The sequence below is a fragment of the Saccharomycopsis crataegensis genome (assembly GCF_037102585.1).
Source record: "Saccharomycopsis crataegensis DNA, jcf7180000000075, whole genome shotgun sequence".
Taxonomy (NCBI): domain Eukaryota; kingdom Fungi; phylum Ascomycota; class Saccharomycetes; order Ascoideales; family Saccharomycopsidaceae; genus Saccharomycopsis; species Saccharomycopsis crataegensis.
Genome location: NW_027043822.1, coordinates 335,001 through 350,418, shown reverse-complemented (window position 1 = coordinate 350,418; position 15,418 = coordinate 335,001). Strand labels below are relative to the sequence as shown.

Below are 15,418 nucleotides of genomic sequence, written 5' to 3'. Positions count from 1 at the left end.
AGAACAGCAATAATTGTTGATGATTCTATTCCAGTGTTAGGATCCAAATTAGCAGGTATTACTGTCCAACATGAACTCCAAAAACACATCACGGATGTCTTAATTGAATTAGAAAATAACCAAGCACTCTGGATTATAAACTTGTATAATCCAAATCAATACCAAAAGCAAAATCAGATCCATGATCAGCTCAAACTCAGTTTACTTGCCCAACATCAGAATCTTCAAACTAGATTCCCAGGAAAGACAATCAACATCATGTTAGCTGGTGATTTTAATAATTTTATTGATCGTTCGGACTCCCTAAATTATAGAAGCCGTGAAGACTCAGTTGCTGAATCCTTAACTAATCTCATTACTTTGTTGAACTTGAAGGACTCATTCAATTCAATCAAACATAACATCAAGAAAACATTCACTAATAAAGCATCAGAATTAGGGAAAAGCCGGAGATTGGATAGGTTCTATATCACTGGGAGCTTCTTAAAAACAAAGAAAACAAATGGAATATGACACAAACAAATCATTTTGGGAAAAGATCCACACATGATTCAGTTACAGTGGAGTTGACTTTAACTTCATCCAAGGCTTACTATAATATGAAGAGATATAGATTGACCGACAGAATCATTAATGTTCTCAGGCACCAATCTATAAATGAAGATATCCAAGGAACCGATGAATTAATAATTGATATTAAATGCAAAGCAGAAAAACTCAAACACATGTTGAAAAAAGTGAAAGTGCCTGAACTTGATAAAGTGACGGAATATTATCAACATATTAACCAAGTTTTCCACCAATATCAAGAACAACGCCCAATAAAACAGCTAAAAGATGTAGAAGGGTCACTAGTTCAATCTCATGAAGAGATAATGAAAATAGCAACTGAATATTATATGGACTTGTTTGATGGAACCAGAGGAACAAAGGACACAAAAAAAATACATAAATATCTTCAGGACGTGATTCCAACCCAAGGAATATCTCCTGAAGAGAAGAGAAAAATGGATTCCTCCATAACAATGGAAGAACTCAAACTGGCAATTGATTCGGCAAATTTGAAGTCCACACCGGGCATAGATGGAATCCCATACAAATTTTATAAGGAATTATTTCCCCAAATCAAACACATCCTTCTTCAAGAATTTAACCACATTCTAACTGAAGGAAATTTACCATTCCACTACCGAACTATACTCTTTAACATCATACCAAAGCCTGGAAAGTCAAAAGAAAACATTGGAAACTATAGGCCGATAGCCCTTATCAACACTAATCTTCGATTATTATCCACAATAATTAATAATAGGTTGTTGAAGCACTTGCCCGATATCATAGGGGAAGATCAAGCTGGTTTTATTCCAGGCCGGTCATCGTTCTCCAACATCACCATTTTCAGAGAAATGTTAGATAGTCTAATTCATCCAAAAGATAAAACGCATATAATACCAAATCCACAAAAGCTGATACTAATTGTGGATTTGGAGAAAGCGTTCGATAGGATATCTCACGAATATATGGAACAACTATTGTCCCATTTAAATTTTGGAAAAAAATTAGCCAAGTTAATCATCAACATCCTCAAGCAGACAACGGGATCCTTATACATCAACAACATGACCGGCCCATTATTCAATTTAAAAAATGGTACCCTCCAAGGTAATCCGTTTTCCCCTTCATTATTTGCATTAGCAGTAGAACCTTTACTACGATCTATCAAACAGAATACCAGAGGCCATAGTTACCAAGGAGATTTGATACCTGAAGCATATAGCAGTCAACATTATCTTGCTTTTGCTGATGATATCACAGTTTTCCTCAAAGATAAAAGAGATTATTCCAAAACAATGAAATGTATTAGACTATTTGAAAAATTCAGTGGCAGCAAACTCAATGAAAAGAAATCCCAACTAATCATACCAACTGATAATTATCCATTTTTGACACCATTCCCATTTGAGATTGCTGATGAAAACTTTCAATTGACATATTTGGGGATAACTATTGGACCATCAGTGACATTTTGGCCGGAAACATTGCAGCGTGACCTCCATATCAAATACAAGTTATCAAACATGACCAGCTTGCTGATTCAATCAAAAATAGAAGCATTCAACACATATATTGCATCCAAGTTCTATTACAAAGAACTACACCAACCTTTGTTACCCAATCAGTTGAATCAAATTGACACATCGATTAAGTTATTGGTCAAGCAAGATACACCTATTTCTTTGGATACACTCAAGACACACAACAACAAAGGCGGTTTCTCAATGATTGATTTAAAGTCTCAACTCCAACACCGAAGAGCCAAAATTTTCCAGGATTTGTTTTTGGATAGTCACACTAAATATAACCAGATATTACGTTTTAAAATCCAATCAAGTATCAATAACATCATTCAAAAAACATCACCAACAAAATCACCAAAGGATGAATATATCAAAACTCATTATTGGTGGGTGGTATTACTTGAACTAGCGGATGACATTGAGAATACCAATGATTCAATTTCCTTGGAAGTTATGAATAGCAGCACATTCTCAGATGCTGAAAGGACAGCGTACTGGGATTTCAGAAAAGTTCTTGGTATAAAGAAACGTACAATCAGGTTGAAGCCAATGAAGATTGGAATTGAAGATTTGAAAAATTCAATTGAAAAAGGGATTCCTGAAAAATATCAACAACACATTCCAATTAGAATTAAGGATTTTGACCATACTAAAGGAAGTAAAAAACAACGGGAAAAACAAGATGTGAACAAGATGTCAAAAACACTCATGGACATTAGTGGGGTGAATCAGAAACAAGTTGATAACTTTTGGCATAACCTCAAAAAATTCAACCAACATTTCCCGGGGAAATATCAAAATATTCACATCTTTCATTTGGGCATTGAAAATCACAATTACGTAAATAATCATTGTGACTATTGCAGCAAAAAATTAACCAGATATGATGAACCCCAATATGCCCCAAAGGAAATCCAATTTGAAATCATGAAGCACCATCTTATTGAATGTCCATTGGCCCAGAAACTTTGGAAAAAAATTGACTTGAATATCCCATTAACCTGGCAAACAATCATTACCCCTGCCACCAACATGAACGAAACCAGAATGATCGATAGATATCTAGGTTTCCAACGAAAATTATCAAGATTGAAATCCAAAAGGCATTTCAATTGTCATATGGCCGTTGATTCAATGATCTTCTTGCTTGAAAGCAATATCTTTTAAGCGGAGAAGAAAAAATAGGTGGGGAAAAACAAGAAAATAAAATCAAAAAAAAAAATAAAATCAAAAAAAAAACAACAATTAAAAACCTTAAAAACGCATAAAAACATTTTTTCTCAATAATAGGGTTTTTCACCATTAATGGTTTTCCCTTAACACTTTAATTTTCAAACTACATTAAGTAGTTTATGAGATATATAGTTATATAATTAATTAATATATTGAATTTTGTCTTTAAAAAAAAAAAAAATCGGTTTTTTCAATATTTGAAGTATTTTTTGAAATCCTTGAGAAATTTCATGCATGAAACCTAGTCAAATTTTGGGAAAGCTTCGCGGATGTTTGGTTTTACTAATGGAAATACCACAAATATCATTGAATTTTGATTTATTTATTTTTTTCAATTGAGATTAACTCCGATCAGTGACCTTCTTTGGATATTTCCAAATTATGGTGGTTGGTTGGAGTGATGGAAGAAGGTACAACAACATGAACATTTTTTTTTTTTGGCAAAATCAACAACTAGATTCCAGTTGGATATTTTATCGCTACTATTAATCATTAAGGAATTTGAATAACATTGACAACAACCAAAAAAAAAAAAAAACTGAAGGCTCAATTCACCAAAATCTTGTTGTTTATTTTCATGGCTTTTGATCAATGGAGTTCTCACTTTTTTTTGAACGCGCGTGTCTGCTGGTGAATGGAAATAAATGTACGTGTGCTTTTTTACAGTGATGATGATGACGATGATGATCATTATCTAATTCTCTAGGAACAAGGATAACTCTATTCTTAAGTAATCATGGTAGCTCTTCATATATATATATATATATATATATATATATATCATTTTTCTTTACCTTGTAGTGGAACATGATTACCAAAAAAAAAAAAAAAAAAAAATTCAACCACAGCATATATCCAACGAGCATCTAAAATCAAATCTCTAGCTTTAACTTTCAAATGATGTACATATTTTTCCTATTCTCTTCCAATATATTTGGTTTTGCTTTGTTTCTATATATGTTCCGTGCTTACAAAAGAGAAACCTTTTCTTCTTCTTCTATTTTGCTATCATTATAATGATGCAGTCAATGATAGTCCATTATTCATCTCCGTGATATGCTGTGCTAATAAATCATGCTGATTTGAAATGTCCCTTATTATTCCAAAAACCATCACACTTAACTAAAATATCCTACTTACTTATGAATTTTACTTTGTCGATGGTTTACAACTAATCTGTGTTCACAAGTAGGAGGTCTCTCTTCACTAGTGAAGAAAGTTGCTACTAAAAAAATAAAAAAAAAAAAAGGATACTCTATAAACTATAATATACAAAATAAGGGGAGACAATTCATCTATAAAATTCAAATATTAAAACAAAAGAAGAATTGAAAACATAATTACAATAATAAATTCCACATATTTTTTTTTTTTTTTTTTTTCTTTTCATTTTTTCCAAGGTATCAGAACTTGTTCTTGCTATATATCATCTAATTTGTCTAAACTTTCTCACACCATCATCGATTTGGAAATATCCAAAAGGTGTTTCAATACATTCAGAAACAATAGGTTTGCAACCTCTAGAGATTCTAAACTGATTATGAAGTTGAAAATCTTTTTGATAGTCCATCAAGCTTGAAAAATTGTAAACTTTATAAATACACGGAGCGTATTCGTGCTCTTCAGTATCATCATCGGCGTCAGAAATGACGTTTTCCATATCAAAATCATCATCACTACTTTCCGAAACTTTGGTATCGAGCTCTTCAGAACCGGATTCAGATCCCATATCGCAAGACGGTGTAGGCAGATCTTGTTCGTGGTCGTTATCATTTTGGTCATCATCTTGGATTTGGACTTGGACTTGTTCTTCTGGGGAAGAAGAACAACGAGAAGAATAAGATTCCTCAGAATCAATAGCTTCTTCTAACTCGTTTTCAATAAAAAGGCAAAAATCTTCATCATCAGAATAACAGCCATTTTCAAACTTGGAAAAATCGATATAGCTGAAATCTATGAATTCTTCTTCAACGTGTATCTTACAACGATGAGCTCCAGTTTCCTGTAGCGAAAAGGTAGCACTTGGTTCCGAAGAACCATGATCTTCTTTGTGCTCAAGATAAGGTTGCGAGGAGTGTGTGAGATCTCCAACAAATGTCGAAGATGGGGCTGGCTGGCAGATCCCAAAAGAGACAGTATCAATCATGTTTAATGGATAACGAAGGATAAAAATACAAGATTGTAAAATTAGAGATCTTTGAGTTGGTAAAATGTAAGGAATAAAAGAATTCAAAAGAAATTTGGAAGATCATATCTCTTTTTATATCTTACAGTTTATTGCTGTAAGCAATAATAATAAACTCATTTTTATATTATTGCTCTCTAGAGCACTTAAAAAAGCTCAAGGAAAATTCCCATGTTCGGGTTTTGTGTCATGCAAGATATTTATTGAGGTGACACAAAAAAAAAAAAAAAAATACCGGAGATAGCCTGAGCAATCTAATAATCCCGAGACTTATTCCAAACTTTTTGGCCAAATATAGACCACTAACAATTTAAAATATGGACCACCAATCAGTTAATATATATATATATACCTGTATGGATAGTCTCCTGGGCATGGAAAAAGCACGCACGCAGTTCCTTCTGATAGCAGTGGAGACCATATTAATTATAATTGATATATAAATGGAAATATGCTCAATGAAGGCTGTTGGGATCTTTTGCTAGATATTTTGATATTCCATAGAGCAATTCTTTTTTTGAAAATAGCAATCGCTTAAATGGAAGCTTCACACTTAGATCCCATGTTAATATCGTGCACTGGTAAATGATACCCTGCTAGCAACAAAAGCGAAATAATAAAACCATTTCAAATATCAAATAAATTTCAAAGACATTAGTATTTATTAAGACATCTCTTAGTAAACATCAGCGTATTATACTCGCGTGTATCCTTATATATCGGTAACCATTCACTCTCCCTTTTTCCATTTCCTCAACCACGAAATCTTTTTAATACCGAGCTTCTGATATTATTCAAATGAACCACAGTTAATTCTTCACTATCTTCTTTTGATTGTAAAGCCTGTGCTTCATTGAGAAGAGTTTTCAAGAATAACATATAGTTCAAATACACCAAAAGGTCAGTCGAATCGTTCTTGAGGGATTTCTGTTTTTGAAGTTTTGATTTGATGATTTTCTTGAATCTTGAGCGAGCAAGAGGCTTAACGACCTTTGAGTTTCCCATTTTTTTTTGATTTTTTTTTGCTTCTTTTCTTCTTCTTGTAGTTGTTGTTGTAGGAGATTTTGTTCCGTTAAGGCTGCTATTTGTTGTTTGTTTTATTTTTTTTTTTTTTTTTTTTTTAACCATTTTTCGTGTTTGGACGGATTTTTATGTGCACCACAGCATATGATATAAAATTTGTCTAAGTCTATTAAAAAACCATAACTATTAAATATATACATGTATGTATAAACGTCTATCCAAATTAAAAAGAAAAATACCAACAACACTAAATAATAATAAAAAACAACAACAACAAACAAACAAACAAAAAGAAACTAGAAATGAACAGATGGCTAAGCAAAAATAAAGTACGGAATCAGAGAAATTACCTGGATCACACCAAGAGTTTATAGTACCATCTCTTCAAGAAAAATGTCTTCTCCCTCAAGCTGTACATGTTGACCTCTTCATTGATGTACTGCTCTTCAGACCTATCAACACAATCTTTATAGAAGAACAAATCCGCATCTTCTGCTTTGATGAACTTTGTTTTATAATAAAACTTGAACGACACAAAGATAACCAAAAACACCGGGACACAAATATACCCGGTAATAAACGTGTCGACGTCAAAATTCTTCAAGTCGAGAAATACTTGAAACTCTCTGAACATGATTAAAAACCCACAGCATGCCAAGGCAATGAACGAGGGAATTATTCCTCCCCGGGCCTTATAAGTGGTTCGATTTGTTTGGACATTCTGGACTTTCATTGCCCTTAAAAAACAAATATGGGTCAACAAGATACACATCCATAAAATCATGGTGAATCCACACACTGAATTACTAAATAATTCGAACAATTTCCTTGTGGGCTCCGACACCCCAAGATAAGCAAGGAAATTGAAGCCGACAATCAATCCAATGGAATATACCGGGATCCCACGACTGGTAGTTTTGCTGAAAACCACCGGAGCCAAACCAGAGGCTGATAATCCATAAAGAATCCTGGTACTGATATAGAAACTGCTATTGGCAGCCGATAACACGAAAATGAAAATCACCCCGTTCAACACCGAGGGGATGATCTTGAGTCCGGCATTTTGCACCGCCAAAATTACCGGCGACGACGCAGCAGTGGTTTTGTCTTGGTTGGCAATAACCCGAGGGAAGTTTGCATCGTTATAGGCCACTGCCAACCCGATCAAAAATGCAATCACGATATAAAACGCCGACAAAGAGATATAGAGAAGTCTTTTAGCTTTTGGAATGGTTTTCCGTGGATAACGAGCTTCGCTGACGGTGACGCAAAAACTTTCGATACCAACAAATGGGAAAATACTCCCGGTGATCGCGGAAATGATTGCCACGATGCCATTGCCACTGTTGGAGATCTTAGGATAGTATGATTGATTGACCGCCCCAGGATTTTTCCAGTACTTGAAACCAATCACGTCGTTTTTGCTATTGACACCACAAATGATCACCAAAAGTAAAGTGATCATGAAGAAGTACGCGATCATTTTGGCTAAAACGAACAAATCGGCGGTCATGGCGATTTTCCCCACGTCAATATAATTCAATAGTGTCAACACCACAATGAATATTGTTATCCATACTGCAGGATTCACTTTATTTATCGGTATCCAATACTGGACCGTTAACGCTCCAGCAAATATTTGGTTTGGTCCAATAATCAAGTATTGAAATAAGTAAAAGTATCCAAGCGCGTATCCTAAAGCCGGATCGACGAATCTTTCGGTGTAGCCAGAGTAGGCATTGGGTAAAGGGATGTAAGTACACAACTCGCATAAAGCACTGACCACTTGATAACTTAACAACAGCATGACTGAAAATGCTATGAGTAATGGGAATGGCCCACATTCCGCCAATGTCGTGGCAGTATTGATTAATAACCCTGTCCCGAATACCGAACATAATGTGATCGCTGCAATATTATGAGCTTTCAAGCATCGACTTAGATGCTCAGGGGTACTGGTTTCCACTGGTGAGGTGAGATTAACATTATTGAATGGGGACATCATTTCCAGCAGACGGCTTGTAGTAATCTGATACTTCTTATTGGGAGCAAACGCCGGTATCGACATCACCCCCGGGGTGATGATTGGAGTTCGCTCCATGTAAATGGTTCGATGGTTATTGATAGTCTTTCGGTTGGGGGAACTATGATCTGTCCGAAAGCTGCTGTTTATGGTGTAAGCTATTGGTGAGAATTCTTGTTTGTCATCATTATGAATATCTTCAAATGAGCCTATGGTTTCTGTATCTAAATGGGGTAGCGATTGATCATTAGAGATTTCTTTCTTGGGAGAATACCCTGCTTCCACATTCTGGGCCAACGTTTCATTCGAATAACTGCTCTCGATGCTATTTGACCGTTCATGTTTATTTGAGCTCATTGCAAAAAAAAACAAAAAAAAAAACGAGAAATAACTTGACACACCCAATCAATCACCGTGAAAAAAACAAAAAAAAGAAGAAAAAGAGGAAAACCAGTAGATAAATATACCGTGTAAAATAACAATGATTAATAAATAAATGCAGTATCCAGGGTCTTGGACCTTATCAGCACGACAGGTGTGTGTGTGTCTTTGTCCCCAATGCATGTTCAGTAACGTACTTTGGAAATTCCAACAAGTCGCATCGGTCGCGTGCATACGCCCGCCGATGGGATTCGTACCACAAAACAGCTTGATAAACAAACACCCGGTGGCGTTTTATCACCATCGATGGTTCAGAGCATATATTTAGTCCGCCCCCCCCCCCTCCTTAGTGAAGAGGATAAAAACAACCGGTAGATAAAGAATGGCTGGATGAGGATGTTGCGGTGGTGCCAATGGGTTTCTAATAATCACCATCAGTTATTTTGATGTCAAGCCAGACACCGACATGTGTCAAAAAAAAAAATAAATACATAAGTAAATGAATATAAGTGATGATATAATAATAATAATAAAATTCAATCATGCCCTAATATTTAATATACGCTCTTACTGAATATAATACAGCTCGAGATATATAAGATCAAAGCAATACGAATTTGGATCGTATTTTTCCCCATGATTGTGTGTGTAATTGTAATAATATACCGGCGTTTGGTTTTTTTTTTTTCGCATTTTGCCATGTTTTAAACTGTCGAATAACAATGATGTGGGATTCTCGATTGCTGGGGGTTTTCGCTTCCAATTTATACCGGATCTTCTAATACTAGCCTTGTTTTAACAACAGAAAATGAATCACTTCACTTCACATATCATAGAGTATCTATCATCACATTGAGATGTGGGCTTCAACGCGATATTTTATATTTCGTACCAGAAGGCAGGCAACTTGCAAGAGCCGAATGGGGGAATGTATCAAAAAGAAGAAAATTAATAAAAGTCAATAGAACAAAAAATCCATAAAATTTGTCTAGAAGGGGGTTAATAACATCCCAAGTATAGTCATTGTTTAGACTCTACACGAGAATTCCAGAGGCCACTGAAGGAATATTATTAAGTATACTTGGTCTTGAAATATTTGGAAATTCTTTTACGAACTGGAATAAACCCTGCCTGTTAATAGTGATATTGATATATAAGGCAAACAAAAACATCAGTCTCTCTGAAGATTTCAGTCTTTTTTATTATTTTAATACTTGTAATGATGGAGCAATAGAGAAACAACAAAATAGTCAATGAAAAAAAAAAAAGAAAAGAATAAATCAGAAGGAATAAGCAAATCTATTTATCAAAATCACCAAGGAATTTACGAAGCGCATAACAGCTGAAAGATGCAATCATACTGATACCAGTGATCAAAACAAGAATCATGTTACTGTCACGGTACATTCTTTCCTTATCAGCAGGCCAACCACTGTACAACGCATAAGTGGCCATGACACTACCCAAGTTACCAAGACCAGAAACAAGGGCAGAAGCCGCAGCAGTTCCCACGTCCCCATGTCTTGGTTGAAAGATTTCTGCACTCCATGCCATACAAATCGGGACGGTTGGACCTAAACCGTAGCCGGCAATTAACAAACCACCGTATCTGCTCCAATCACCTTTGGCATATGTGGTAACGCACAAGCCACAAATGATGATGCAACAAGCAAAACTGAAAACCAAACCTCTATATTTCTTATATCTATCGGCAAATGGGGTAAGAGTAAGGATCCCTCCCAAATCAAACAACCAGATTGGAGCGTACAACAACGAAACATCGATATCGGAAAGACTTGGGTTATTAGTTTTGATAATTGTCGTGCCAAACACCGCCAAGCCAAAACCAGTACCAACGACACCAAAATACATCATGATCAATGGCCAAATTCTGACATCCTTCATCACCGCGAGTAAGTCTTTGGCATTCCAGTCGAACTTTCTTTTGGTGTGTGATTCGACATCTTTCATGTGAATATCCGCATCGACTTCATTAAGAGGGTAAGGGTTTTTTGGGAACAAATTGTGCAATTTAGCTTCGAAACGATTGACCAGTATTTGCCCAATATTTTCTGAAGTGTTAGGTCTGTCTGGCAACCACCAAACTAAAGATATGCCTACGGCGATGGTGATAAGCCCGTAGGTTAAGAACAACCATTGCCAGCCGTAATAACCCCTATTACCATCGATTTTCTGGAAGCCAGCGCTGACCAAACCAGCAACCGCAGCAGAAATTTGCGCCGCAGTGAAGTAATAACCGATTCTTTTGGCCGATCTATGAGATGGGTACCATAAAGAAATGTAGAATGCCATACCTGGCCACACTCCGGCACCACAAAGCCCACTAATGAATCTGATGGCAATAAGACCTCCCGGAGTAGAAAGAGCGGTATAACAGCAGTAAACGAGCCCGACAGAAATAATGATTCTTGCCAACCAGATTTGTGGAGGGAGTCTAGTCATTGCCAAGTTCATTGGTAAGTCAAAGATGATGAACGACACGTAATAAAGGGCACTAGCGACGGAAAGTTGGTGGGGGTTGAGCCCAAGGGATTGTTCCAAAGAATGGCCATCTTTGTAATTCATGGTGAGGGTGTTGCCATAAGCGGAGGAGCCGAAAGACGATAAGAAATAAAGACACCATAAGGCAGGAATGATACGGCAATCGAGTCTGAAATAAATTCTGTCGAGTTTCTTCGATTCATAATCGGTCAACACTGGTTCTTGATGATCAAGGGAGTTTGAATCAAGAGAATCCAAATGGTTCTTAGAAACCGTTGGTGAGATGATGATATTATTGTTCTCAGCCATTTGCAATTAACTGGGGGCAACTATGTAAAATTGGCTGGCACGGGGGGTATCTTTTTTTTTTCCAGAGGGAAGGGATTGTGAGGTAGTGAATGGAAAGAAGTGAATGATAAATGAATCAAAACATCAAGTTGGAATCTAAAATAATAAAATCAGAGACTGAATCGCAGTATTTATATGACAAAAAAAATTAATAAAAATAAAGAAAAAAAAATCCGCCAACATTTTTTTTTTTTTTTTCTTTCTATTTTTCCTTTTCACCATGCGGGAGCACCGAGTCATGATAGCCAGATTAGGTAATTTCAGAGAGTCATCGCGAGTCATCGAGAGTCAGATGGTCATGTATAACTGTATAACATGAGCCAACAAAAGTGATGTTGAGAAACTTCCCACGCAAATCTTAACCTTCCTGCAAGACGGAAGATTTAGTCTGGCTTTAATTCTCAAACGAATCAATAATTATCGGCTCTCAATATACAGTTATTGGAGTACAATATCCAACAATTCATGACTACCTACGTTGCATGGGCATGTCCACTGTCCATGTCATACAATTTCCATTTTGTTACACACACGAGAAAAAATTGGATCGCAAAACGAAAAAATATATATTTTTATTAACATTTGTTTTTATTAGATTTCTGCTCCTCTCTCTCTCTCTCTCTATAAACTACTACTCAGATTGATTCTACCTTGACTGAGCTACCACCATTAGCAGAACTCTTCAAAGCGGCATCAACGATAGCCAAATGATGGAAAGCAATAGTTGGTTTACATTTCAAAAGAGATTTATCATTGGAAACGGTAGCTTCATGGAAGTTCTTGAACTCAGACACAATACCATTAGTACTGTCTTTTTCTTCGATTTCAATGGTTTCAGTTTTGATATTTTCGCCAGTGACGCCGTACGAGCACTTAACAAATGGTTTTGGATTAGCTGGTGAGAAGTCAAAAACTACCGAACCTTTATCACCGTAAATCACAAATTGTCTGGACTTGTCAACGGCCCCGAAAGCAGAACCATAAGTGAAAGTACCGATGGCACCACTCTTCATTTTCAAAGTGGAAAACCACACATCGTCGGTACCTGATTGCTCTCTGACTTGGGTGGTGTGAGCAGAAATGGTTTCAGCTTCCCCAAGTAATTCGACCAAGTAAGCCAATTGATGGACCCCACCGTCGGACAAGTACCCACCAATGTGGTTTGGCTTGGCTCTCCAAGAAGTCTTCAAATATTTGTTTTCGGCGTAGAATGGGCCGGTGGATTTGAAGTTGAAACCAATGATGGTACCGATTTCTTTCAACTTTGGCTTGATGACTTCGGTGGCGGTGTGATAAAGCCAGTTCTCCAACACCAACACTGGGACGGAGGTATTTTGGGCCAATTGCACGAGTTTCTTGGCATTCTCAAGGTTGTTGGCAATAGGCTTTTCAATGGCGATGGCTTTACCGGCCTTGATGGCCTTTTCGACGATCATGGCGTTGTTTTCGACAGGGAGTAACGCATCAATGACATCGACATCTTTATCGTTGATCAAATCGTCGTAGCTTTCGTAGATCTTGTCGCTAGAAATGTTAGCCTTGGTGGCGAAGGTTTCGGCCTTTGATTTGGTACGGTTGGAACAGGCAACGACTTTGAATTGTTGGGGGATCTTTTGCAAGTTTGGCAAGTGGGTACCGGTGGCAAAAATCTGGGGTTTTCGTTAGTATGTATGTTGGATCAGGGACCACCCACACTAATTGAGATTGATGATACGATAGTAATGATAACTTACACCAGTACCAATCACACCAATGTTCAAGACTTTGTCAGGGGAAGCCATTATTATTATTATTATTATTATTATTATTATTATTATTGTAGTAATTGTTATCAAATTAATTGAATATGGATCTATCACCAGGAATGTGTGGGGAGAAGAGGAGAGAAAGTCCTGACATTTTGTACCTATTTATATAGGAGTTTTTCTGGCGGTTGAAGAAAAAATGCTGACGGATCGCATTGGCAGTTCCCCTTTCCAGATGCAACTTGGTTGGGGGAGGCTCGAGGTGGTGGCTGGGGGTTTCCCCTCAAGAACAACAACACGCAGACCAGCATCACATGGTGACGAGCAACCGCCCCCTCGGGAAACCTTCGGACCGCGAAACCAAACTGCCAACGCCGCCGGTATTATTGTTATTGTTATTATTATTCCCTTACTTACTTACTTACTTACTTACTTACTTACTTACTTACTTACTTACTTACTTACTTACTCACTCACTCACCTTCTAATTATTGATCAGCCGATCAGCTAGCAGTAGTTAACTCAGCTCACCCTGTGTGCTAGGTAGCAAGCAGCTACAAAAAAAAAAAAAAGAAAAAATAGCACCACTCCAAAACAGTGTCGAGCACAACACAACTATGGACTCCGTCGACCCTATTATTACTATCATATATTATTATTAATCAATCTTCCAAATCCACCCTGGCATTGTTACCGTACGTACGTGCACGCGCTGCTTGTGACAAAAACACTAAAATAACCAACAACGTTCCAGACCCCTCTCTCTCTGTGCCAACACCTCGGAATCCACTGGCACTGCCCGGTACTTGTTCTTTCCTTGGATACGTGGACCCTCATCTGAAGATCCATGCAATAAAAAAAACAATAATAATTATATTCGCTGCTACAAACCGCCTGCCCAATCCTGGGGGGTGGGACGCTCTGGTTACGCAGCCCGCTGTAAGGCAGGGCCGCCCCAGTCCTTCAACATGGGCCCTGTCAACTCAAAGTACCCAGAATTTCAGATCTCCCATTCCCGAGGCCTTGCAAAATTCTGGAGCCACAGCACTTCCATGTTTTAGGCGACACTATATTATGATCCGGGTTCGCCGTTGTTCGATGTTATATTTTCCTTTTCTTTTCTCTCAAGTTCGTTTGCTCTGACCTGTTTTCTTTTTCTTTTTTTTTTTTTTTGTCTTTCCAGTGACTGTGAAGAACGCCATAAACCAAAAAAATAACAGAATTAAAACACATAATAACAATAATAATAATAATAATCAAGAAATAACTCTCGTGTCATGATATTAGACAAAAAGCAACTCGTGTTGCTCAGCATATTAATGGCTTTACCAACATATTCAATGCCAATACATTATTACAAAAGAGAACCCAAGAATCTTGCAACCTACGCGATAGTATCACAAATTGGCGATGGCCAAATCCAGGCCCCTGCAGATAGCCCAACGGTCGCAGCCGTTGCCTCCACCAGCAGCAGTCTAATAATCACTACATCATCTCAATCGACTGCCGCTGCAACAGATTCCACCTCATCTCCATCAAGTTATATCATGAAAGCTTCCAGAACCACCACCACCTCTTCTTCTTCTTCTTCTTCATCATCCAGTTCACTTCAAATATCAACAACCGCTTCTCCGGCAACTTCAATTAAACTTTCAACCACCTCTTCATCTCAAGATGACCAAATTATCCAAGCCACCCCAGCCCCAACTATCCAAACAGCAAGCACTTCGTTGCAAATCACCACCTCCCCAAGCTCTACATTGGCTGCCCAAAATTCAGTGGCGCTCACAACATCACCCGCTTTAACCAGCCAGAAAACTACAGCCAACGCCAACAATAAGCAAACAAATACTTTTGCCCTTGTTACCCAAATTGGCGATGGTCAAATCCAAGCCCCTCC

The 15,418-nt window shown here is 37.3% G+C and overlaps 6 protein-coding genes across 6 annotated transcripts in view; 1 reads left to right on the top strand and 5 right to left on the bottom strand. All coding sequences in view use genetic code 12, as the record gives it.

Moving 5' to 3' along the window:
• Positions 1-4,737: 4,737 nt before the first annotated feature.
• DASC09_023050 (uncharacterized protein) lies at positions 4,738-5,457 on the bottom strand (the record flags this gene model as incomplete). Its single annotated transcript, XM_064995908.1, has 1 exon — positions 4,738-5,457. One exon carries the CDS (start codon positions 5,455-5,457, stop codon positions 4,738-4,740), a length of 720 nt encoding a protein of 239 aa, XP_064851980.1.
• Positions 5,458-6,249: 792 nt separating this feature from the next.
• Positions 6,250-6,501, bottom strand: DASC09_023040 (uncharacterized protein; the record flags this gene model as incomplete). The annotated part of the gene is made up of 1 exon (XM_064995907.1): positions 6,250-6,501. One exon carries the CDS (start codon positions 6,499-6,501, stop codon positions 6,250-6,252), a length of 252 nt encoding a protein of 83 aa, XP_064851979.1.
• A 373-nt stretch (positions 6,502-6,874) lies between these two features.
• DASC09_023030 (uncharacterized protein) lies at positions 6,875-8,899 on the bottom strand (the record flags this gene model as incomplete). Its single annotated transcript, XM_064995906.1, has 1 exon — positions 6,875-8,899. One exon carries the CDS (start codon positions 8,897-8,899, stop codon positions 6,875-6,877), a length of 2,025 nt encoding a protein of 674 aa, XP_064851978.1.
• Positions 8,900-10,222: 1,323 nt separating this feature from the next.
• DASC09_023020 (uncharacterized protein) lies at positions 10,223-11,734 on the bottom strand (the record flags this gene model as incomplete). The annotated part of the gene is made up of 1 exon (XM_064995905.1): positions 10,223-11,734. One exon carries the CDS (start codon positions 11,732-11,734, stop codon positions 10,223-10,225), a length of 1,512 nt encoding a protein of 503 aa, XP_064851977.1.
• Positions 11,735-12,408: 674 nt separating this feature from the next.
• On the bottom strand, positions 12,409-13,554 carry DASC09_023010 (Gfo/Idh/MocA family protein; the record flags this gene model as incomplete). The annotated part of the gene is made up of 2 exons (XM_064995904.1): positions 12,409-13,422; positions 13,507-13,554. The coding sequence occupies 2 exons, from the start codon at positions 13,552-13,554 to the stop codon at positions 12,409-12,411; spliced, it is 1,062 nt and encodes a 353-aa protein (XP_064851976.1).
• A 1,283-nt stretch (positions 13,555-14,837) lies between these two features.
• DASC09_023000 (uncharacterized protein) overlaps positions 14,838-15,418 on the top strand; it is a gene marked incomplete at both ends in the record, with an annotated part of 2,043 nt that continues 1,462 nt past the window's right edge. The window contains one exon of the mRNA XM_064995903.1: positions 14,838-15,418. This exon is cut by the window's right edge and continues 1,462 nt beyond it. Coding sequence (XP_064851975.1) covers positions 14,838-15,418 — 581 coding nt within the window.